This window comes from Dendronephthya gigantea, unplaced genomic scaffold, assembly GCF_004324835.1.
Source record: "Dendronephthya gigantea isolate DGI-Jeju-01 unplaced genomic scaffold, DenGig_1.0 000021F, whole genome shotgun sequence".
Taxonomy (NCBI): Eukaryota; Metazoa; Cnidaria; class Anthozoa; order Malacalcyonacea; family Nephtheidae; genus Dendronephthya; species Dendronephthya gigantea.
Window position 1 is genome coordinate 1,625,816 of NW_021163031.1, and position 26,342 is coordinate 1,652,157.

Consider the following 26,342-nt stretch of genomic DNA (forward strand, 5'->3'; position numbering starts at 1 on the left):
ATTGTTCCTCTATGTAAATTACCTTAAATTTAAAGCAACAGTTCAGACCTAAATACTCCTCACAACTTCTCAGAATTTTAACAGCATAAATAAATTATTACAACATGACTGTTCTCAATTCCGTCAGAAGAAAATATGCAAAACTGAAAAAATTGCACCCGCTATGCATGAACAACTAAAATTATAATTTAAGTGACAATATCGCGGCGTGAAAATAACGTATTTGAGTAATTTCCTGTTTGATCAAGGGTAATGTTTAGCTAGTTCTTTATATTTTACTGCCATAAGTCAAAACGTTTATGTTAGGACAAATGACTGGATGCTTAGCACGATCTATCTAACTTTGCACTATCCTTGGATCCCTAGTTTTATTTACTTATTATCGGGTTTTTTGGCTGAGCTTTTTTGTGACCGTTTTTTCCTGTACTTTAGTCGTCGACCCCTTGCTGTGCCTTAGATTTTGTCAGTATGTCTGCCACAACATCTACTGTAATTTGGAAATTGCGACAACATGTCAATGAGCAAGTCCAAGGGCCAGTCACAGACTAAGCTCAGTCCTAGTCGACTGGGACATATTGAAGGAACGTAGAACCACAGTTAGAACAGAAATGAAAGATAGAATGATTTCCAAACTGAACGAACTGAATGTCACTATTTACATAACCAAAGGGTTAACCGCTGCGATCAATCAGTTGTAAACAATATACATGGCAGTGATCTCTTATTTATGTACCACAACAAAAACCGAATTACGCTCTACCCTATACATAACATAATAGCAAACGTGTTGGTTTTAGTTCGTCGTTACAGTATAAAGTCACATATGCTAACGTTTTAAAATGCGGCTTAAAAAATACAGTAGTTTTATTGTTATTAGTGTAATTTCCATCGTTCTGCTGATTTGCGTACATTTTTATAGTGCAACAACCAAGACTTATTTCCGCAAATATTTAAGTAGTAATGAAGAAGTCATCTCAACAAAAGCAGGGAATGTTTCGTTATTTGTGAGGATGACTGGCAGAACGGATCACAGAACTCGTTTTTACTGTATTTTCTTCAAGACGATTGTTGTATTTTGGCCTCCTTCATTGGGAAAAATTGTGGTCGCACTTGATCAGGAGTCACAAGAAGATCATGAATTTGACAAGCAACTCAAACAACAGACAAATCAATACTTCCCTGAATACGATATTGAAGTTAAATACGAACCATTACCTAAGGACAAGAAAGTTTTAGATTTTCCACGTCGACTCAAGAGTCCTGGCTACAATCGCCAGCTCTGGAGCAGTTTCTTCATTGATAAATTTTCGAATGACTCGATAATAGCATGGATGGATAATGACGCCAGTTTAATAATTCCAGTGACACAATCCGCTATCCTTAACGGAACAAAGGTCCGTGTTGTAGGTTCTTGTTGTAATGGAAAAAGATACGGTTGGGTCAAATCCTGGGCGAAAACCACTCAATTGGCCATCGGGTTTCCAATGATTGCTGACTTTATGATATATTTCCCTGTTTATTTTTACCGCGATACGGTAACGCACTGCAGGAGTCACATACTTAAAAGATTCAATACGACCAACTTTGCAGAAGCCTTTAAAAAATTCTATCACACAGGCACTGGATATCTCTCTCCAGTGAGTGTAATTTTGAGTTATGCCTGGTACTTTGAAAGAGAAAGATATGACTGGAGCCTTGAGATTTGTGAAGACTTAGCTAAATACAACAAATTTTTACCAAATGGGCACAAACTAGAACCAAAACATACAAGTGTTCTTCGCCAACCGCATACAGGAGGTCATGGTGTCCTGACTTCAGATCATCCTCTTCGACGCGTTCCTAAAATTAGTTTTTGTCAAGCACAAAAAGTGGCAGGTAATACACCAGAAATGTGTAGAAATTACAGTGCATCAGACATGAAAGATTTGCTCATGCTTTTCAACCATGATTCCCACTATAGCAGAATTAAAGCAGGTAAGACACAGTGTACTGGTAAATATGAGAAGTACTGTTTGAGAATCCTGGAAAATTATCACCGAGACATTGGCCGCGAAATCAAAAGTGCAAAAAGGAAAATTGTGTGGAAAAATATTGAGACTGTCACCAAAATAGCTCAAGAAGCTGGAATAAGCTGCCCTGCGAAAACTGCGAAGTGGTTCCAAGTGTAGTAACTTTTACTTTTAACAACACCAAAAGTAGGTTTAGGAATCTCAACTGCCGTCGTGTTTTGAAAATTTGATAGTTGTAATTTGTCTTGTTATAGAAATTTGAAGTTGTTATTATTTCTTCATTTCATTTTTTATTATTTAGCTATTATATATGTTTATTATTTACTCTGTACTGAATAAACTCCGTAGCTAATTCTTAAATGAACAATTTTGTTGAGGTTGCGCACTTCAACTTGCTGTGGGGAATGGCTCCAGAGCCACTGAATAATTCACACCTGATCACGTCGCTTCGTTAAAAATATTTGAATATAATAATATGCAAAAGGTTTTCTTCTATGAGCTCGCTCGCTCCGTGTTCAAAAGGCATCACATCAAAGGCTTAACCTGATTAGTCTTTCATTATATGCAGTTTTCACCTCGCCTAGCCGGGATAACTCGCCCGATGTAAACAGGTCCTAAGTCCTTTTACTTTCCTAATCAGAATTTTCTGTTATATCGTTATGTTACGGATTTCGTGATTTGCGGTTAGGATTCAGGAATGGGTGGCGGTTAGCGACTGGGCTCAAAGAGAACATTTCGTGCGTGTGACCATAAATAATCCAGAAGACAGATTTTCATGTCTTCTGGATTGTCTATGGTGTGTGACATGACGACAGTACCAAATCTTCAAGAAATGCACTCTTTATTTCACGCCATCCTGCCTTTTTACACATTATTGGTCATTACCCTGCCACTTTTTGTGCTTGTCGAAAATTAAGTTTAGGAACGCGTCGAAAAGGATGACCTGAAACCAAGACACCATATGACCTCCTAGACTTGCTACAAGTCGACTCTAAACCCACACGCGAGCTTGAGTGACCGAGCGTAGCGAGTTCGCGAAGGCCTCAAGCTCGCGTGTGGGTTTAAAGAGTCGACTTGTAGCAAGTCTAATGACCTCCTTGTGCGGTTGGCCAAGAACACTTTTTGTCAAGTGCGCTCCCTTGAATTTAAAGTGTGTATAATTCCTCTCGAAGTTAAGACCCTTTCAACCACTAGAATTTACCTACAACGAGTGAAGTGCTAAGAATCATAATTGATTTACCCCCACATGATCATAGTATAGTAATACCACCATGTAATATCATGTGCATGATATATATAGATATTTACTGAGATATATAAAAGTTCCTCTGATATAATATATATAACTGGATAGGCTGATGGTTCGGACCCATCAAAGCTCCTATTAAAATCTAAACAGTGTTCAATGATATTGCATTTGGATCGTAATGATCATTTGACGACAGTTGACTCAGCCCGTGACCTTGATATCCAGAAACATGATGTCGTGTCACTTCGTAATTTTGAGACGATGTTCTCTGCAAAAAACACAGGGATTTTAATTCATGATCATAGGTTGATATGCTATTATTGCCATACATACGATACTCTATTTTACCAGCAAGGACAGGGGAGGCAATTAGAGTATGCCTTAGCCTTAGGACATTGCATTGCAATTTAATCGGAGGTATGTATAAATACAAGCAGACACCGAAACCCTCAAACAAAAAAAGAATGCAAAAAGGTTTAGCTTCCTCCCCTGCAGGCACTCTTTAAAATGCTGTGTCATGAAAGGCGAGGGAAAAAGTCGAAGAGATCCCCTCAATATTTTTTGTTTCACGCTCCCCGACACAGCTAGCCCAGGCCAAATACGCATATTCTTAATACATAAGAGATGCCTGTGGAGGAGGCTGGAACAAAACCACTGAATATAAAATTATATTATTAATATGACAATAAATATCAGAGTATATTATAAACATTGTCGACGTATTTGGAGATGCCTGCGGAAGGGCAACAACTTCCGATGTCAGTTGCGAGCACTCATAATGTGCGTCATATACCAAAGTTCTTCTTTTCTGCTTCTTCGCCTTCGAAACGTTCCGGTGTCATTGGTCTTGATTTTGGGGTCAGCCCGGGTTACAACAAGGAAATCATTGACAATCACAAATCGAGAACAATCTACTAGTTTTCGTCCCGCTGAGGCAGGGGATAATTCTTACCGGTAAAACAAATATGATCCAGTCACCAAACAGTAACAACGTCACCAATGAACACAACACCAAAACAATATCTGCACCAAATAACATGGTGTAATACCAGGGATCAGCCTCCATGAATTTTAAACAATCCTTGTAATATTCGGATGAATCATTTATATCATCGCATCGACCATCCAACAGGACAACGTAATGTACGCTTAAAGCATGTCCTGATTCCTGGATGATGATCCCCAGTGTTAGAACCATCGTAATCGCAGCACAACATAAGCTGATGTATTTCTAAAGAGATAAAAAATGTAATATGATGTAAAAACTTTATTTAAAGTTTTTATTTATAAGACTACTCTTGAGCATGCCGATAGTAAGGTTTAATTCCTAAGGTGAATTGAATTTAGAGTTAAGATATTATTAGAAAGCTTTATCAGTTTAAAATTGTCATTATTATAATTTTTAACGTTGGAAAATATAATACTTTAGGGATAGCTCAATGGGAACTTGTGTCTGAATCCACCTCATCTGTCATCACTAAAGATGCTTTGCTACGCGTCTTGTTAAAAGAAAGTTTTTGTCTTTCTATATTCCTTACATAAAGTATTAATTCACACTACGATTCTCGTTTACCTGAAACTCCCGGGCTCTGCACAATCTTACCATCTTAACCGCTGTTTTTGTTGTGGCTCATTTGAAATCATGAGATTGCTATATTCTCTTCAATTCGCATAATCAACGAAATTAATAGTTGAGATTATAATCAACATAGATTAAAAGGTATTTTTATGTTTCATTGAAAGATATTTAATCGTCTTTAAGTTATCGTACTGACTCAGAAGTACATTGCGTGATCATGTTTTAAATTCAAATCTTACCAAGGACTGATGTCTATTCACGAGAACAGAAAGAACCAATACTCCTCCAGTGAGAATTGTCTGAAGTAAAAACAAATTGATATAGCGTATCTGTCAAAGAACGAAATGATTCATTTTGGCGTTTTTTTGTTTAGTTTTTACTTACCGGTATTCCCGCCCAATATTGGCAAGTGTTATACGCCTTCCAAGAATCCCCGAATCTGTCAAATGTTGTTAGAAGATTTCTTATTTGTATTCCTGATGCTAATATGAGAACCCCTAAACAGAATATCAACAAGCCTGTTACGCCAATAAGCAAATGAAATCTTGATCGAAGGCTACTGATTCTCATTTTTGACTTCTTGATGTTGTCAAAACTTTGTCAGCTAGGATATCTGGTAAGCGAGTAGAACAAAAAATTTGTTTGTAAGGATTATATGTCGACGTTATGATTTCCAAACCATATCGTATCTGCAACTGATTTAAATCAACAAAGTCTTTTTACCCAATAAAATGTTTCTTTTGCCATGATGCTGCACTTGTCCAATATGAAACGGAACCATTCTTGACTGCCTCGGCCCTTGTTATACAAATTTAGTTGGCACATGCAGTTAAACCATATTTTCAAATTCTGGTTGTATACTGCATTTTTGGTTTCAATATGTACATACAAGTTTCACACTACTTCGTCCCTCCCTAACTTGGACCCGTGACATTTCAAACCAGTACACGCTGTCACATTGCTCACATTGTCAAGCGTTTTGATCGAAAACAACATTAAATAAATAAATAAGTGGTAATTAATCGAAAACAACATTAAAGAAAAAAATAAGTGGTAATTTCCTAAAACAACCTTTCCTGTATATATTAGGACGAATATAATGAATATTAGGATGAAATAACTTGTATTATGACTGGAACGCTTACTCTCTGACTTTCCCTCATTAATGAGTGAAGCCAAGATGGCGGATCATGAAGCCTTTCTTGTTGGTATGATCCAGGCGTCTGGCGCGGAAATTTCAAAGGAAAAATTACAAGAAAGGCATCAGTGTCCGCCATCTTAGCTTCAAACTTCCGACAGAGTGAGCGTTCCAGTCTTATTTGAGTTCACTTTGGCTGCCTATGCTTTAACAGGTTATGCGCAGTCCCTGCATGAATGACTAACTAATAATATCCATGACCGATGCTAGTGCTAGCATGATATAATGCTCAGGCATGCAGGGGTAATTTCTAAGGCTTTGGAATGTAAAGCGCGCAGGCCTAGATTACACAGAAATCACCGCAAAATTGTGCCTTTTTTTAAAAGTGCTTTTTACAGTATATATACCATCAACTTATTATAATGCGTTAAATTAATCAGATTAATCAACATTGTTAACATTATTTCTTGAAGCAAACGTGAGAGTTTGGGGCTTCGTCTCATATTGACATAATATAACATCATCACGCCAACATGGCCGCCTTAAAGAACCCAAGACTCTCGTCAAGATTTTAAATTCGATCAAAGTTCATCAGTCCAACGAATAACGCATAATTGGCTTCTAGCTGTTCCCCCTCAACAATTATTAGCTTCTATTTAAAATTTGACAAGCGTGAAGCCTAAAAAATGTATCAAACAAATTCATATCCCACCTTTAATCTGCATGGTTTTTCATCGCTGGTAATAATAGTAATCAGCTGGCCCTAAGATACACATGCACAGAAAGTTCTTACGACTCCGGCCACTGAACTGTAATAAAACCTGGAACGCTAACTTGGCCGCTATCTTTCAAGCCAAATTTGAAGGTAGTTTTTCTGAGTTTTTGAACGTTTGAGACAGACGCATAGAGAGTAATTATCTAGAAAGGTCTATAACTATGTAAAATACAATCATTTGCTAATTTTTATAAAATTTAATTTGCTAATTTTTATAAAACGAGAAAGAGAGTCAAAAACTCAGTTTTTGCTTCAATCTTTAGCTTCAACGAACTATTATGATATATAGATATTTACTGAGATATATAAAAGCTTTTCTCATATATCTATCTATCTATCTATCTATATATATATATATACATACAACTGGATAAAGCTGGTGGTTTGGACCCATCAAAGCTTCCATTAAAAACTAAAAAGTATTCATTGATATTGCATGATATTGATCATTTGACGACAGTTGACTCAGCCCGTGACTTTGATATCCAGAAACATGATGTCGTGTCACTTCGTAATTATCCAGCGATGTTCTCTGCAAAAAACACAGGGATTTTAATGCATGATCAAAGGTTGATATGCCATTATTGCCATACATACGATACTCTATTTTACCAGCAAGGACAGGGGAGGCAATTATAGAGTATGCCTTAGGACATTGCGTTGCAATTTAATCGGAGGTATGTATAAATACAAGCAGACACCGAAACCATCAAACAAAAAAGAATGCAATGAAACGAGGTTTAGCTTCCTTCTCCGCAGACAGTCTTTAAAATGGGTTGAAAATTTATTACTTTAATGTTACAAATTACTAAAATATACTTTGATATTTATTGTAATATTAACAATATAATTTTATTATCATGGGAATTTTGTTTTTAGATCGCCGACTGTGGGCGCGATGAAGACCTAAGGAAGCAGGGGGGGGTAGCCATAGAGATTATGGGGGGCGTGGTTACCCAGGAACAAAACCTTTAATATAAAATTATATCGTTAATATGACAACTAGGAGTTGCTATCACAAGGAGATTGCTGCCTTCAACTTAAATACATGTTATGCAACGTAATTGCAACTTCAATACAATCAGAAGAATAATAGAGCAATAGTCTATTGTTCGTCTGTGATACTTCAGGTAGCCGAAAAGTATTTGTGTCCAAATACTTTTGAGCTACCTGGGGTGATACAATGTAATTGCAATTTTGAGCATAGGTAGCACAACAATAGCACTATATCATGGGTCGTGATGTACTGCTGTTGTTGGGCTACTGTTTTCAGATGTCAAAATTCATTAAAGCATTAGCAAAAAACACTCACAATTTTATATCTTTGCAATAAATTTGCATTTGAAGTTGCAATAGAAATTGAATAACTTAACATGGCCTTTAGATAATAAGTTGTTATAGATAACATGGCCTTTAGATAATAAGTATGGGTTTAACACATACAAATGCAAGCAAACTGGACAGAAATAACAAAAAACAAATAGTTTTTTAAAATATACAGGTAAGTATGGCTTTATTTCTTTCTGCTGATATCCATCAAGGCGATGAACTTTTTAGTAATCATTCTAGAGGCAAGCAACAGTGGTGGATCCAGCACTAGTGCACTAATTTGCATGACACAAGAAAACTGCTAAAAATAACAACTTTGCTTTGTAATGCAAATTAGTGCACTAGTGCTGGATCCACCCCTGGCAAGCAATGTGCTTTTATGAGTTAATCGGCACTTTAACCCTGACAATAATCACAGCGAAGTCTTTGGGGTATCTTGGCAAAGACGTTGCAAGTTCTGTAACATTTTGTGGCAAGTTAATACAATGCCCTGAATAACCTTGTTGACCACCAGGTTTAACATACACTCTCATGATTGGCAAAGCACAAGCAATTAACATTTCCTCAACCTGAGTTAAATTTTGTAGTTCATCTGGAACATAAGAAGGTATCATCAAGTTTTCACAAGAAAATTTTTTAGGAGATTTTTTATCTCTAAAGCATCCTGAACACACATAATTATAGTGAACTAGGTTTAGATTTTATTGGCCATGCCTCATGGCAAACTGTACGCTGAGCAACAGTGTATTGCATTGACTTGTTTATACTAGCTTTTTCCCAACATTGCTTCTCAATTCTACCATTATTGCTTATATCAAACAAATTTAAGTAATCCTCTTTATTTATTCTGTGTTGCGGCTTTGCCCGCTTTTGTTTTTTAGATAATCTGTCTTTGTCAAGTTTTATTTGCCTTTCCTTGTCAGTTTCTTCTGACCGCCTTCTTTTTTACACTTGTTTTCTTTTTGAAGTCTCACTTTTCCCCCACTATTAGTTTCCTCAGACTGCTTTCTCGTTTTAGACTCCTTTTCTTTTCGAAGTCTTGTTTTTTGCTCACTGTCAGTTTCCTCTGACTGTTTTCTTTTTTTATACTCATTAGCTTTTTGAAGTCTTAATTGTTTCTCACAGGCAGTTTCATGAGACTGCTTTCTTTTATTATACTCATTAACTTTGTTAAGTCTAGCTTGTTTATCATGATCAGTTTCTACTGAATGTTTCATTTTCTGGTATTCTCGATCTTTTACACATTTATTGTTTTGATCAGGCATTTTACACATACTGAATTGCACAGGTACAATTTCAAATAAGTTGGCATGTAGTCCAACTGACAAACAATACAAATATTGCTCTAATTCCAGAATACTATAAAATTTCATGACAACAGCAGTGCCGTTAGGATTAGGCATGCCACTAGAATCTCTAGCATGCAAGTCAATAAGATAAAAATCATCTATTTCCTTAATCAAGGCCATCATATAACCTTCTAATATAATAATAATAGCATAACTTTCATCTGAAAATATATTCAACAGTGCAGTGTGAATGTCATAGTAGTGGCACTCAATTTCTCGATCTGTTATAACAAGACCTTGAATTTCTGTTCTATATGTTATGAGACAAATTTTGTTTTCATTTTGTGCCTCAATCGGCTCCACCACAATGGGTGGATCAATATTACTTTGTGCCTCAACGGGCTCCACCACAATGGGTGGATCAACAATATTTTGTGCCTCAAGGGGTTTCACCACAATGACAATGGGCAGATGATTAATATTTTGTGCCTCAACAGGCTCCACCACAATGGGTGGGTCAACAATATTTTGTGCCTCAATGTTTACCACCGTCACAGGTGATGTAGTTTTTTCCTGTACATGGCCAGGTGATATGGTGTGATTTGATCGACATAAATCGTACGAAAAGTCATTTGGCATATTCATGCAATATGAAACATTCAAAAAATCGGTAAATTTCCCACAGACAAAAAATCTTCATCCGATTCTAACATTATAAAGCCACTATTCAGCGCTTTTAGGTACATTTTGTCTCCTTGTAATAAGACATTATTAAATGTAATTTTTGACCACGACGATATTATTAAGGGAAATTTCGGGCTGTAAGAAGCGGCGATAAACTCATAAAAGCGCGTTGCTTGCCTCTAGAATGATTACTAAAAAGTTCATCGCCTTGATGGATATCAGCAGAAAGAAATAAAGCCATACTTACCTGTATATTTTCAGGAATTTTTTCGTACAATGTCTTTGTGGTTTGCATTCGGACTCAAGCATGTCGAATTTGCATACGCAATAAAAATTATTCGAGGTCGAATCCCCCCCTAAATCTCCCAACATACTTGAAGCTTAATTATGCCCCCGGAATTACGACAAACATCTTTCCGGACAGACACAAATCCAAATTTTGACAATACATAAATCGGCGCAAAAGCCTGGGTCGACTGAACTCTGGAGAAACCTCAAAATGTCAAGAATAGTGTGCTGCCTCGCTGACGCTCGGCAGCAATAAATATCAGTGTACATTATAGACATTCTCGACGTATTTGGAGATGCCTGCGTAAGGGCAACAACTTCCGATGTCATAATGTGCGTCATGTACCAAAGTTCTTCTTTTCTGCTTCTTCGCCTTCGAAACGTTCCGGTGTCATTGGTTCTGATTTTGGGGCCAGCCCGTGTTACAACAAGGAAATCATTGACAATCACAAATCGAGAAAAATCTACTAATCTTCGTCCGCTGAGGCCGGGGATAATTCTTACCGGTAAAACAAATGTGATCCAGTCAATAAACAACATCAGCGTCACCAATGAACACAACACCAAAACAATATCTGCACCAAATAACATGGTGTAATACCAGCGATCAGCCTCCATGAATTTTAAACAATCCTTGTAAGAATCGGATGAAACATCTATATCATGGCATTTACCGTATTGGACAAGGTAATGTACGTCCCAAACATGTCCTGATTCCTCGATGATGATCCCTAGTGTTAGAACCATCGTAATCGCAGCACAACATAAGCTGATGTATTTCTAAAGAGATTAAAAATGTAATGTTATGTAAAAACTTTATTTAAAGTTTTTATTTATAAGACTACTCTTGAGCATGTCGATAGTAAGGTTTAATTCCTAAGGTGAATTGAATTTAGAGTTAACATATTATTAGAAAGCTTTATCAGTTTAAAATTGTCATTATTATAATTTTTAACGTTGGAAAATAAAATACTTTAGGAATAGCTCAATGGGAAGTTTGGGAACTTGTGTCTGAATCCACCTCATCTGTCATCACTCGCTGCGCTTACACGCCTAAAAACGCTCAGGTTGATGCAAGTTGATATAAACAGGATGGAGCAATGTTGTGCTGCCCACATTGTTCAGAGTTGTTATCAATATTGAAGAATATTGTTGAAACTGAATCGGGTGTAACAATATTGTTCAATATTGATAACAACTCTGAACAATGTGGGCAGCACAACATTGCTTCATCCTGTTTATATCAACTTGCATCAACCTGAGCGTTTTTACGCGTGCAGTGATCATGTAACGTATTAAAGATGCTTTGCTAGCGGTATAATACTATACTCGTGCATATACATTCAACACAACCTTGCCGAGTGTTTTGTGAACCTTCGGGAACTATATAATTGCATTTTTGCTGAGACTACGTGTAAGCTTTGCTTTCAAAATCTTTTCCACACAGACAATGACGATAATTTCAAAAATACATATATAGGATGAAACATACCGGCTGACAGAGACATCTTGCAACCTCGAGACATGCATGAGCTTTATATATGAACTCTATTTTTCTGAATCAATATTAGCCCCGTTTACGCTTACACTCAATTTATCCGCACGCCACGGCTGAAATAGGTACTGGGTGCGACCGTATACCCATTTCATCCGGGCCCAGCCTTTGTGTTGGTACCTTTGAGCACGAATAAAATTGGGTACGGGCACCATTTTGGTCGTGCCGTGCATGTTAATAAATTGAATAATTTATAATTGCGTCTTGTGACTCTTGTCTTTCTAAACTTTTCATTTTTATTACGTTAAATTGACTGATTGTTGCGAAATCGCGCAGCTGTGTTTATCCTTGTGTGACCCCCAAAGCCGCCAGCGCTTTAAGTGCTCGTCATGGTTTGATATCTGGGTTATATGTAGGTCGGAAATCGAAATTATTATAAGTATGCCGGCAGATTTTACCATAGTGCATGTTTTAGATCCCACATCTTTCAAGATTGCTACATTCTCTTCAATTCGCATAATCAACGAAATGAATCGTTGAGGATATAATCAACATAGATTAAAAGGCATTTTTATGTTTCATTGAAAGATATTTTATCGTCTTTAAGTTATCGTACTTAATAAATGAAGGTTGTTGAGGTTGACTCAGAAGTACATTGCGTGATCATGTTTTAAATTTAAATCTTACCAAGGACTGATGTCTATTCACGAGAACAGAAAGAACCAATGCTCCTCCAGTTAGAATTGTCTGAAGTAAAAACAAATTGATATAGCGTATCTGTCAAAGAACGAAATGATTCATTTTGGCGTTTTTTTGTTTAATTTTTACCTACCGGTATTCCCGCCCAATATTGGCAAGTGTTATACGCCTTCCAATAATCCCCGAATCTGTCAAATGTTGTTAGAAGATATCTTATTCGTATTCCTGATGCTAATATGAGAACCCCCAAACAGAATATCAACAAGCCTGTTACGCCAATAAGCAAATGAAATCTCGATCGAAGGCTACTGATTGTCATTTTTGACTTCTTGATGTTGTCAAAACTTTGTCAGCTAGGATATCTGGTAGGCGAGTAGAACAAAAAAGTGGTATGTAACTGTAAGGATTACATGTCGACGTTTTTGATTTCCAGAGCGTATCGTATCTGCGATTTACATCAACAAAGCGTTTTTACCGCTGACCTATATTTTGTTTTTACCCAAAATATTTCCCTTGCCATGATGCTGCACTTGTCCAATATGGAACGGAACTATTCTTGACTGCCTCGGCCCTTGTTATACAAATTTAGTTGGCACATGCAGTTTTCAATCTCTGGTTGTACACTGCATTTTTGGTTTCAATATATATACATGCAAGTATTCACACTACTTTGTCGCTCCCTAGCTTGGACCCAGTTCCTCTGAACTGTGCTCATCTTGTTCGCGTGAAATTTCAAATTAAGCTGTCTAAGTAGTGCACGCTGTCACATTGTTTACATTGTCAATGGCGGACAAAACAACCCGGCGTTGTGAATTTAAAAACGACTCGGCAGTGCAATGCACAGCTGTGACAACCACACTTTATCAGGCGATGACATCATGCGTTGACGAAATTTTGGACCTTAAGCATGTTGGACGGCAAAACGACGACGATGCAACTGAAATTCGCCTTTAAATAAATGCTGTAGGGAAGTTGTTGTTGTATATTATTAATAGTACCGATTTAGTGAGCATAAGTTTGTGTTTATGTTTAAGGACAATTCTATAGAGCCTAATTCAAGGTAGGGCTCGCTGGGTCCTGAAATGCACCCGTTCTAGGCTGACTAGGCAAGACGTAAAAAACCACGATTTCCGTTTGTAAACAGAACGAAGACGACTTCCAAAACCCATCATGGGTCTTTAATTATTCATTTCTTTTCAATGACCCATTGTATTGATAGCCGTCGTCGTCGTCGCGTTCGCGTCCTAGTGGTCCTACATGCTTAAGGTCGCTATTATAATATTACTGCGTCATTAGGCTCTTAGTTAGGGACTTTAATCGAAAACAACATTAAATAAATAAATAAGTGGTAATTTTCTAAAACAACCTTTCCTATATATTAGGATGAATATAATGAATGATTAGGATGTATTAATTATAGTGTTACAGTTTCCTCCAATATTTTCAACAAATCTTTTAAAACTTAGGATTTGTCGTTTGAAAATTCCAACTGCATGTGATGAATAGACAATATATTTTATCCAATGTTAGTATAAAGAATGAGTTGCTTACCATAATAATGTCAATGTATCATAAAAAAGCTTCGTGATTGACTGTGTAAACCTTGCCTGCATGTGTAAGGTTCTAGTCTTATCTCTAGTACTTTTCTGTATATCCAAATGGGCTAGCGCTAAGCATGCATGATTGGTGTGAAACATGGCGGTTTTGGTCCTCCACGCGTGTCGCGCTTATTTTGACGTAGTAAACAACGTAAGCGCGACACGCGCGCGAGTATCACACGCGCAAGCCAAAGTCTGGGCTGCTTATGCATTAACAGGTTGTGCGCAGTCCTTTGACTTCTTTGACTAATGCTAGCATGATATAATGCTCTGGCATGCAGGGGTAATTTCTAAGCTTTTGGAATGTAAAGTGTGCAGGCCTAGATTACACAGAAATCACCGCAAAATTGTGCCCAAAAGTGCTTTTTACAGTATATATACCATCAACTTATTATAATACATTAAATTAATAAGATTATTCAACATTATTAACATTATTTCATGAAGCAAACGTGAGAGTTTGGGGCTTCGTCTCATATTGACATAATATAACATCATCACGCCAACATGGCCGCTGTTTCAAAGAACCCAACTCTCGTCAAGATTTTAAATTCGCTCAAAGTTCATCAGTCCAACGAATAACGCATTGGCTCCTACTCCTAGCAATTTCACCCCAACAATTATTGGCTTCTATTTAAAATTTGACAAGCGTGAAGCCTGAAAAATATATCAAACCAATTCATATCCCACCTTTAATCTGCATGGTATTCCATCGCTGGTAATAATAATAATCAGCAAGACACACATGCACAGAAAGTTCTTTAGGTACGACTCCATACCACTGAACTGTAATAAAATCTGGAACGCTAACTTGGCCGCTATCTTTCAAACCAAATTTGAAGGTAGTTTTTCTGCGTTTTTGAACGTTTGAGACAGACGTGTGGAGAGTAATTATCTAGAAATGTCTAAAATACAATCATTTGCTAATTTTTATAGAATTTGAACGAGAAAGAGAGTCAAAAACTCGGTTTTTTCTTCAATCTTTGGCTTCAATGAACTATTATTATTCAATTTTTTGCCGTTCAATGAACTATAGGAGTTAGCGCTTCAAGTTTTATTACAGTTCACTGCTCCATATATATATAATGCGATCAGAGTCCATCTCTGTGATCTTTGGCGCTCGTTAGGCTAACACGTAAATCTTCCAATTTCTCCTTCAACATGCGATGATCTGCTTCCAACTTTGTCAATGACTCGTAGTAAACACTTGATCTGCCTGGCAAGAGTGACATACAAATCCAGCCAGAAACGGCAACAAAACCGAAAAGTTTGAGCAAATCTAGTGACGACTGACCAGATTCCTGATACCGCTTGTAGAATATATACGCCGAAAACATCCAACCTATGAGAAGAGTAAAGTAGAATTATTTTTTTTAATTTTCGTAATTTTGAACAAACTCATTAATGCATTCACTTCGTAAACTGGATGAATCTTCCAGTTCTCGTGAAATTTGCTCAATAAAGAATTCGGTAAATGGCTAGTTAGAGTAATCCCTACTTGTTAAAAAATATGATATCTCAATGTCTGGTAAGAGCAACACCCCTTCGAGGTTCAGTAAGGTGTTTTTATTGATCCAGAATATAAGGAATATACACATTACAGGGAAACGCCTCATTTTGGTCCAGTGTCCCCAGGAAAGCACTAAAGGAGTTCAAATCAGTTGGGTGTGTATCTCGGTAATCTCACCAATTCACTGATAAAGCCATGTTGGTTACGAAAGATTCGATGTGTAATTGACACGTTTATCGCTGTAATGTAGTTATAAATCAGTACTACAATAGGTGCCGACGACCGATTTGTTCAAAAACAAACCGCTAAGTCGGAGCCCCACCCCTACCGCCTCTTCTCAAACACACACACCACGCGCTTTGTACCCTCCTGAGTGTAAAGAAGTTAGTGTATGTATCAGCAGAAGTCAGTATATATTTGCCCTTATAAAAAGAATCCGTCGCGCCGAACTGAATATTTGAATAAACACACCCAACTATCGTTCTAGTTACGCCACTGATCCTAGCTATTTCAAACCTGTTGCGTGTAAACTACGGGAGGCCCATCTCACGGTACTCATTTTTTGAGAGAGTGCGAAAATAGCCTCTTCTGCGCCCTTCAGACGACGTTTACAGGATTCGATCTGCACCCGTGCTTCTCTAACAACGTTGTCAAACTTCCTTCCCTTTGAATAATCCACTCCTTCGTGTTCCAGGATTTCCTTGAGGATATCGCTGGCCTGCTCTACTAACACTCCGATTTGTTCCTGATGAGCTTTGACATCTTCGAGGCACTGGACAATGTAATGACGTTGGCCTGGAAAGGGATCTTCATCTGTGGTCAAACAGGAATGGGCCACTTCCATGATAGCAAAGAGATGCCCTTGGTTGGCCAGCACTATAATAGAGTGATAGAAGAGATGTCTCAATTAAGCTGGGTCTCTTCGAATTGGTGAATCATGCCGGATAGGATTGTTACTGATGTGGGTCATATGGCTGATACTTAGTAAGTTATAAAAAAGCGGAATATTTTCGCAGTCAATGCTTTGTCTTCTAACAAGCACGTTTTGAAACTTAACCGAAATCATGATCTTTGTCAAAAATTTTAAGGGGGCACTGTGCCTGTGGCATCACCGTTATGAATTAATGGTGAAGAAATGAATTATTAAATACCTATGGGAGTTTTAGACGCGAACTACGTTCTTTTTACAACGGCAAAACGTCGTTTATTACGTCCTATATAGAACGTCTGCAATTCAGGACCCAGTGAGGTGAGCGCTACCTCGAATTAGGCTCTATAGAATTGTCCCTAAACGTAAACACAATGTTTTCAACGTCTTATATCTCAATAAATTGGTACAGTTTGATAATCTAGAACAACGCTTTATTATAACATTTATTTTAAGTATTACAGCCACGTCGTCGTCGTTTTGCCGTCCTACATGCTTAAGTTCCCTATTGTTGAAACGAGTGTCCCCGAGTTTTGCCAAATATCACGTCATTCTCACTTCATTTCCACGCACCACGCAGCTACCCGATTCTCTTCTGGTAACCTCTTTCGGCCAAATTTCAATACAAAAGTATAGAGAAAACGCTGATCGAAGGTGAAAAATTGATTTTTTTTTAACTGGGTCGGATTATCTTCATTTTTGGACTAAAATTTTGGGGATTAATGGTAAGTTGTTTGTTTTGCTGCTTTTAAAAGCAATCATTAAAGTCCTTGCTTTGTATTAAAGTGAGTTCTGATTACCCTTGTCGGCTGCCATATTTGTACCCGAATTGCCAAATTGTGTTTGCCAAAGTGAAGCGTTGTCAGAGCTGCTTTTTTATTGTTTGTCAACTAGCAGGCAGAGCGTTTGTATATTTGTAGAATAACACTATAAGACGAATTTCAAAGAATACTTCTAAATTAAACTTTAAAATTTAATTTTAAAATATCGACAAAATACATTGCAAAACATTTCAAAACAAAACAGAGTTTTTTGGCGTTCTATAGTTTTAACTCGCAGAGGATATCGGTTTTTTAATAATTAGTATCATTTGATGATACAAACATTCACTGAAAACATTCATAATTATGTGTCTTTACTTCTCAAGCAGAGTTGCTGTTCGATTACAGTACTTTTTGTCTTTTTCAGTCATTTTTCAAACTTTTTTGATCAAATTCTCACCAAGCATATTATCCCTGGGCGTTCTAAAGAAAAGGCTTTCTTAGTTCTTACCGGCGCGTGCGAGTAAAAATGTGGGGACGCGTGGAGCCGCGCGTGGAGCCGCGAGTCGAGCTCTGTCAATCTCTCCTCTGGGTCAGACCCCAGTGTATATGTTAAAATATGCCCTGTGGTGAGCAGTACTGGATTCGCTTCAGTGGATTTTCTATTCATATACATAACAATTTACAAGACCACAGACTATAAAAAATCCATCGTGAATTGGATCCAACAAAATTGGATCATGTGAACAGATATTTAGAAAACAATGAAAGTTGCTGCTTAAATTACTTGAACTCGTTCGTTGCTAACCTGTTAAATTATATAATCCCCTTAGGACTTGTTCTTGTTTTTTAGCATTCATTTGTCCAGAATGTTCCAGCCAGTCTAAAGTCGTCCCGACGACATTCTTGAATTGACTGAGCCATCTTGTTACGATGCCAGATCTCTCTGCTCTGTCTTCTTGATGGTACTCGACTGTTGGTTGGCTAGATAACCGGTCGCCAATCGAACGAGCTAATCTTCCGGCTTCAGTAATTTCTGTTTTATTAGCTGTCGCATCAAAATTTGCTCCAATAAAATCACCGACTGACAGCAATTGCGGTATCAGTTCGTTTGGCACTTCTCTGGATGCCATAATCCTTGAAAGGAATCACTCTCTTAGCTTCAGGACGTTCTTCAGTTGAATGTTGTGTTTTATCACTACAATTCAGCTATAAATCGAGTATTTCCTGGTATTGTTCACAATACTCGCTGACGCGACTGAAGTTCCGCCTCAACAAGCTTAGACACGTCCGGGTGTCTTTGTTTTGGCTCATCTTCATATAGTAGAAAATTTCCGATTGTAAATCAACAAGAATTGAAGAATTTAATAAACTAGAAGAATTGTCATTTTAGAATCAAGAATAAAAAAAAAGGCGTTTCAGTATAATTGCTCTTCGTTTCTTAAACTCTTCTTTAGGTGAAATAACTCTCCTTGAAAGTTTAAATATAATTTTGCAAGGTAAGTCAATTCTATGAACTGTCTGTGTCAATAGTCTGTAATGACTATATATATATTTTTGTTTGAAATGATGTCTTTCAAAAGGGGAAAACATCTGGAAAGACAGGTGGCATTTATAGCATGACAATGCCATTTAGATTTAGTCAGCTAAAATGATATGGGTTACCGTTTTCATGATTATTAAAGGTTACTATCGATATCTTCTGTTTTGAGGGGTACTGATACTTTGTGAATGGAATACTCAAATTAACTTTTTTTATAAATAAATGTAATACAAATAATGCAACATGCTTCAGATTTACGTGCCGGCCGGCTTCACTGAAGGTCACATGTCCCTAAAGCCTAAATATACAAGTCTTTCTTTTTGCATGCGTAGGACGAGAATGAGGAAAAAGCCATTGATTGAGATCAACACTTGACATGGAATGATTGTATTTCATTTTTTCATTGTGTAAAAACAGTATATACTTCAAATATTTCATATATGTTATAACCTTGTATTTGTCATATATGTCATGACCTTGTATTTGACATGCATTGTCATCAATTTTTTTGTCTCTTAATCCCTTAAACATGTCTTTCCGAACAACGCCAGCATACACTGTTGTTAATCGCACTGGGTGAAAGGCTTTTTGTGATACTTTTTCCCAGGCTTTTGAGTATACCATTGACCTTTTACAAAGTTGATAGCCCTATTTATAAGAAGTGCATCAATCCGGTTTGTAAAAAAGATGAAAAGGGAAAAATGATTTTATTTATATCCATGAGAAACGCGAAATAAAGGTGCCTATAAGGGGGGGGTTTCCCCTTCGGGGAAACAATAGGGACCTTAAGCATGTAGAACGGCAACACGACGACGACGTGGTTGGAATACTCCTTTAAATAAATGTTATGATAAAGTGTTGTTATATATTATTAACTGTACCAGTTTAATGAGAAAAGACTTGAAAACATTGTGCTTACGTTTAGGGACAATTCTATAGGCTAATTCGAGATAGCGCTCACTGCATGGGTCCTGAAATGCAGACGTTCTACATAGGACGTAATAAACGACGTTTTGTCGTTGTAAACAGAACGTAGATCACGTCCAAAACTTCCATAGGTATTTAATAATTCATTTCTTTTCAATGAAGCATTGTATTGATAGCTGCCGTCGTCGTGTTCCCGTCCTACATGCTTAAAGGCGGATTTCCACCTACAGCGAAATCGTTCGCTAGCGAAATATTTGCATACTTTCTTTTGAATTTTAACAGCATAAATAAATCAGTTCGACTTGACTGTTTCGAATTCAAAAGAAAATATGCAAATATTTCGCTAGCGAACGATTTCGCTGTAAGTGGAAATCTGCCTTAAATAATTTATTAGGGGGATCCGTAATTTAACCGTTTCCATGTCTGATATTCATTTATAAAAACATCTTGCTTTTCCCATACTTTTCTTTTGAAGACGATTCATCGATTATTATAATGTTAATTTCCCTTAATCGTAAGAAATATATTTTTGTTATTTTATTTGTATTTAGAATGGCAGTGAAGTATTAGAGTTATAGAATTTCAAAAGACATGGAGTGAATGAACTAGCATAGTTCACGTTACAATAGGAACAGGGACAGGGAGCAGCGTGACAGCGTCTTCAAACAACTTCGCATCAAATGTGGTATAAAATTGCCTATAGAAATCTTTGTATGAGGGATAAACCAGGCATACCACAGAATACTACACAGAAAGCCATTGTTTTTTTATATGGGTAATTCGTCATGAATAAAAACTGGATCTTGACGACTTGACATTGCTGACACATGCTGTCTACAGTCGCCACTGACCAAATTAAGTAAGTGTAGAGTAAGTAAAACTTATAAATTCAAATTGATAGTTTGAATTTATATATGTTTGCTACTATCCATTTTTACGTTTGAATAGGGATTTTACGTAGAATCCTTAACGTAGTAGCTAAGTTTTCTGTGGGTTGTACGACCATACCCACAGTTTTTTTGCACTCAGCTGTTTACTTTTCTTTTTCTCTTGTTCCTTTATCATTTCCCTTTCCCCACCCCCCTCAGGGCTCCTTTTTAGAGACAGAGAGGATTGCTCCAAAATTGTACATATATCTACACTTGGATTATATCAAATATCTTTATTATATTAAATATGATGTTTGTTTGAACATGAATTATATAAATTATTATGTATGTATTTACACATAGATCAAATATAATGTACATAAAAAAATTACATGATTTAATTAAAAACAGGTTAGAATGAGTCAATAAAACCCAATTTTATTCCCACCCCCCACCCTTCCCCCTCCTTCGCGGATCTTATGACCTCATCTAAATACTGTCTTCCCAACTTTGTTGCTGCTTTGACTTATCGTCAAAATCTTTCACAGCATTTTTCAGTCTTCGATCTAAGCGGTTAATCTCAAGGGTGAGACGTGCGTGCTTGAACTTGAATTTTTCGAGATCGTCCAGGAATCCATAGACTTTGCTAGGAAACAAGGATAACCATCCATAACCCGCAGCGACAGCAGTTGCTGTGGCAAACGTGAAGTATTTCATGGCAGGGTTGGCTGGCCTCATTTGGTATAATCCTAAACAAGTTATTCCGAAGCCAGCAAAACGCAAAACACGAGAGAAGATTTTCATCGTCCTCATTATTTGTATTAGTTCATCGATGGTCTTGTCAGCAAGAGATAAGAAATCATTGCATGAGTCAATAAGGACATTTGCCTGGCGCACGGTGCTGTTGAATTCAGCTGCTTTGCTCTGGTTGACTTGGGGATCTCTGGTGATCTCCTCCAAGATCTTGCATGCCTTTTCTATCAGTTCAAACACTTCTTCTTTCTGTTCTTCAACTTGTCTGAGGCATTCTTTCACATGTTCTCGCTTGGCAGCGTACGGATTCTCTGGCAGATCAAGGAACTTGCATGCAAGTTCGAGCAAACCAACACGACATGGAAAAGAACCAAGACCTAAAGAAATTATAAATAGTCAAAATTAGACTAATTATTCAGTGAACACAATGGAGATTCCTAGCTTTTATGCCATTTGTCACCACTCCCCTGTATACCCATGTTTTACCCATGGCATGCTTTCAATATGAACGAAATGAAATTTTGTATTTATACCATTACACCAACGTATCTTCTTGGAATATTGACAAAAGCGGTTCTTAGAAAATTGAACTTCCTTAATACCTGTAATATGATACAATCCTCTTAATACACCTTCCCTCTTTTCATTGTAGTCACAAAAGGCCTTTGTTTGACTATCATCACAATCTTCCGTTCCCGCATCTGTTTCGTCGGTTTGAAGACGGGCCTGACTTCTCTCGTCTTTTAGCTGCTTGGACGATTGCTCCAACCATACCAGCACAATGTCTAAAGTCTCGAAAACTTTTCCTAAACAGCTTGAAAAGTATGTTCTGACTGATACTTGTCTCCTTAACTTCCTCTCAGCTGTCTGTTCTTCCACTAGACTTTCTTGCTCAGCTTCAACACCGAAATCAGCAATCGCCTGCAGCATCTGCGCTATTTCAATGATCCGCTTCTTTTTCGCCAATGCCAAGCCGAATTTTTCCCCCTTTTTCTTGCCAAGCGGGAACCGTGGCAGATCTTCCCCAAAGTCATTTATATCAGGATGAACTTCGTTGTTTGTATTTTTATCTTCCTCGCACTCGGCCATTTTGTAGTTCTTATTTGTGCTTTATAATGTGTGGCTATATGACCACTTGACTATTGACTGGAAAGCCCTGTCTAGTATTCTTTAAAGGTACCAATATTAAATATTTTAATCGCTCGAACTCTTTCCTCGCCAACGGATGTGTACTTTATGATATTCCCTTCCTTCCTTGTTTTATAAGCAAAAAATCGAGGGGAAGCCCCAGGGGAGAGAAGTGTATACGTGTCATGTTACAATTGTTAATTCCTTCGTAGTCATCAAAAATCTATGTATAAGTATATGTATATATAGTATATGTATATAATATAATTTTGCTTGTCCGGACAAGCCAACTGAAAACCCCATAAAGAACGGGATTTTTCAAATTAACACATTGTCAATGTCAATGGATTATTACATTAAAACAATATGAGTTTGGGAATTTTCCTCAAATGGGGATTCCCCTTGAACAAAAGCCTAGCATAGCATTTTTACTACCAATCTCGTTATTAATACCCAGATCCATAAATTAAATGGTATAACTAACACTGATAACTACAGGCTGTGATAACTACTACCCGTCACAGAGAAGCCTCTGCGGAGGACAATAGGAGGACCTACGCACTGTGGCGGAGCTGCAGATGAGGGCCGGAAAATTGCGTGTTTTTCCCGCGCGACGTTCGTGTTCCACCCAACTCGTCACCAATCCTCCGGTTATTGGCGGAGAATGGAAGATGGAGAATGAATATACCGATTCTTTCCATTCTTTCTATCAGTTTTTAGGAAATTATATTAAACTCTAAACTGTAAACAAAATATGTAGTGGATAGTTCTGACAGTAAATAATGTCTTCTCGACACAGAGAAAAGCACAGAGAACGTACTCGTTCAAGATCACCAAACGTAGAGGAACGTGACCGTAAACATGGTCGTAGTAACGTTCGTGACAGGAGTAAAGAAAGAACAAGGTCAAAAAGAGACGATGTAAAAACGGAGACAAGAAGAAGGGAGGACAATGATCGAATAAATTATGAAGAACGTCGAATAAATCACGGTTCTCCTGATCAGCGACAATTACAGTTAGTTGGTATTTTATTTCTAGTTTAATAGGCCAAATTGAATAATTTTATTCATAATTTTAGACCAGTGAACTCTAATTAAACATCACTGATACCTTTGTCACATCTTTTGCTGTCTGTAGAGCTTTTATTAAACACAATATGTGCTTTAAAAGTTTAAAAATCTTGATATTGCACAGCGTTCATCATAAAGTGCACATGGTAAAAACGTCCAAGGGTCTAATTGACTTCTCTCAGTACTCTGATAATGCACTGAGTATAGCAACAATGCCCAGAAGTTAATATTTTCTGGGTTTTTTATATGGATAATCATATATGCTATGCCAGTGTATTATGAGTTCAGTGATCCATGGTTAAAAATTTCAACAATGACACAGAATGGGTAAAGATTATTTTTTTGACCTCAAATTTTCCCCAAAAGTAAACGTCATGCACACACCACAACACTTTCTGGAGCTGATGGCTGCCTGAGAATTTTTTACTATTTCTGCCATTTCAGTAGTAATTTGTTGGCTTTTAATTGATATAAACTAATAAATTTATTTTCTAATAAATTTTCATCTCCACAAATGCCAAAACAATGAAATAGGTCACACAGAAAAGGTCATAAAAATAATGATGTAATGACAAATGACGAATATCTTGCATTATTATAAACACAAGCGCCAGATATTTGCGCCAGATATGAGGTATGCTGCAATTTCATTGGTTGGCTACTAGACAGATATTAGCTCATATTTGTCTAGTAGAGAAAGTAAACAAAATGGCCGAAAAATTTGGGGAGTTGAGTGAAATAGAAATCCAAGCTTTAGATGATAATAGCACACCAAAATGCACCGAAAGGGCGACAAAGTTTGTGTATATAATAAAACAGTTCTTCTGCTCACTCTCGTCGTATATGGCCGATAGCTAACTCGGCGCTACGCGCCTCGTCGGCTATCAGCTCATATACGACTCGAGTTCGCAGAATAACTGTTAATTATTGCTAAATATCACACAATAAACACTTGCCAGCAAGATGACTGCCTTAGGATATTTTTTACCAGTGAGGTAGACAATCTGTTCATTTTTCACCTATGACAATTACAACTTATAAGGTGGTTATGACATGTACATCATTATATACAATCAATATGCCTGGCACAAATTTCCTGATTTTATGTACTTAAATACTTGCTTTTTAGTGAGGATACAAAAGAAGAGATCTCAAAAACAAAAGAAGAACCAAATTTTGAACTTTCAGGAAAGCTAACTGAATATACCAATACATATAAGGTTTGAAGTCAAAATTCAAAAATATTGGCAGCAATAATTATAGACTACGTATTGCAATTAACATATGATGATTATCTAATTTATTTCAGGGTGTGGTAATTAAATACAATGAACCTCCTGAAGCACTTAAACCAAAAACAAGATGGAGACTATATCCTTTCAAGGGAGAAAAATCTATGCGTAAGTTGTTGATAATAATAAACAAAATAATAATAAGTGTAACACACTATAATATAGCCCAAAAGTATTTAACAGCCTATATCACTATCTAAGTAACAACTTTACATAGTAGTGATTTGAATATATTGAAAAAATTGAAATAGTTAAACACTAAGTGATTTCACTAATTATCATAACTGAGATTCTTGCCAGTAGCATTTCATGCGATGAATGATGTTCTTTATCTTTAGCTGTCATGTATATCCATCGCCAAAGTGCTTATCTCATTGGAAGACAACGACATGTAAGTTGTATTTATATATTAGTATTTTATTTCATGGATTTTTTTAATGACATGTGATTTTCCATTTGAGCTGTTCATTTAGTTTTTTTTTTCTCCCTACATATAGTTGTATATAGTTTTAATAATCTACATTAGCCATTAATATAGTTTTCTTAATGTTTTTCAGATAGTCGACTTAGCAGTTGATCATCCATCATGCTCAAAACAACATGCAGTATTGCAGTATCGCTTAGTAAGCTATGAAAGAGAAGATGGCACAGCAGGTCGAAAATGCAAGTAAGCATATCAAGGAACCAAAGTTTCCCACCATACTAAAAATAGTACATTTATTTTACCTACATACCAACCTGAAATTAATTACATAATTATTCTTTAGGCCCTACATAATTGACCTGGAATCAGCCAATGGAACATTTTTAAACAATCAGAAAATAGAAGCTAGAAGGTATTATGAACTCAAGGAAAAGGTAAGATTATTTTTTACCATTTGTGGTGGGGATTTCCCATGATGTATATACAAGGTAATTCAAATGCTATTTGCCTAGGATGTGCTAAAATTTGGCTTCAGTACGAGAGAATATGTTCTTCTTAATGAGAAAAGTAAAGTTTCTGAAGCAGATGAGGATGATCTATCTGAGGAAGCAGAAGGATAGTTTATTTTTGCAGAAAGTGACTTACCAGTATCATTTTAGATAGGAATGAGCTCTTCTGGTTCCAAGATTAATCCATGGCCTTTTAGGATCAACATTCATTGTAATCCAACTTTATTTTTGGTGTACATTTTGTATATATTTTCCAAACTAGACTTGCATGCAATCTTGTAACCATGCAATCTTGTAACCTTCATAATTGCCTATCACTATGAAAGGTTTTAAACAACCATAATAATCCTTTCTTTCAAAGATTTACAACAAATAAATTCACTGTATTTGTACTAGTATGGGTAAGTACTTAAATGTACAGGAAGGGAATGTATCCTCAATGTAACATTCCTGAGTTTGGGGCATTTATGCATGGTAACAATAACAACATTAGTGC

At 36.8% G+C, this 26,342-nt stretch overlaps 4 protein-coding genes across 9 annotated transcripts; 2 read left to right on the top strand and 2 right to left on the bottom strand.

Moving 5' to 3' along the window:
- Positions 1–783: 783 nt before the first annotated feature.
- On the top strand, positions 784–2,168 carry LOC114521944. The gene has a single exon (XM_028542518.1). The coding sequence runs from the start codon at positions 840–842 to the stop codon at positions 2,166–2,168; it is 1,329 nt and encodes a 442-aa protein (XP_028398319.1). The 5' UTR covers positions 784–839.
- A 947-nt stretch (positions 2,169–3,115) lies between these two features.
- On the bottom strand, positions 3,116–18,815 carry LOC114521727. Of its 6 annotated transcripts, XR_003686838.1 has the most exons (12): positions 18,140–18,815; positions 16,159–16,518; positions 14,086–15,474; positions 12,668–12,896; positions 12,523–12,582; positions 10,845–11,120; positions 7,115–7,282; positions 5,561–5,635; positions 5,222–5,334; positions 5,077–5,136; positions 4,211–4,489; positions 3,178–3,526 (listed from the first exon to the last, which is right to left on the bottom strand). XR_003686838.1 is itself a non-coding variant. In XM_028542251.1 (6 exons), exons 2-6 carry the CDS (start codon positions 5,616–5,618, stop codon positions 3,401–3,403), a joined length of 636 nt encoding a protein of 211 aa, XP_028398052.1. In that variant the 5' UTR covers positions 5,619–7,282; positions 10,300–10,834; the 3' UTR covers positions 3,116–3,400. The 6 variants fall into 6 exon arrangements, 1 of the variants encoding a protein (XP_028398052.1); XR_003686839.1 differs by lacking the exons at positions 3,178–3,526; positions 4,211–4,489; positions 5,077–5,136; positions 5,222–5,334; positions 5,561–5,635 and having other exon boundaries at positions 5,872–7,282; positions 12,668–12,722; XR_003686840.1 differs by lacking the exons at positions 3,178–3,526; positions 4,211–4,489; positions 5,077–5,136; positions 5,222–5,334; positions 5,561–5,635 and having other exon boundaries at positions 5,872–7,282; positions 11,015–11,120.
- Positions 18,816–21,135: 2,320 nt separating this feature from the next.
- LOC114521874 lies at positions 21,136–22,655 on the bottom strand. The gene is made up of 2 exons (XM_028542447.1): positions 22,026–22,655; positions 21,136–21,800 (listed from the first exon to the last, which is right to left on the bottom strand). The coding sequence occupies exons 1-2, from the start codon at positions 22,510–22,512 to the stop codon at positions 21,160–21,162; spliced, it is 1,128 nt and encodes a 375-aa protein (XP_028398248.1). The 5' UTR covers positions 22,513–22,655; the 3' UTR covers positions 21,136–21,159.
- Positions 22,656–23,103: 448 nt separating this feature from the next.
- Positions 23,104–26,307, top strand: LOC114521756 (smad nuclear-interacting protein 1-like). The gene is made up of 7 exons (XM_028542292.1): positions 23,104–23,566; positions 24,751–24,841; positions 24,931–25,021; positions 25,252–25,304; positions 25,471–25,580; positions 25,681–25,771; positions 25,850–26,307. The coding sequence occupies exons 1-7, from the start codon at positions 23,334–23,336 to the stop codon at positions 25,955–25,957; spliced, it is 777 nt and encodes a 258-aa protein (XP_028398093.1). The 5' UTR covers positions 23,104–23,333; the 3' UTR covers positions 25,958–26,307.
- Positions 26,308–26,342: the final 35 nt, after the last annotated feature.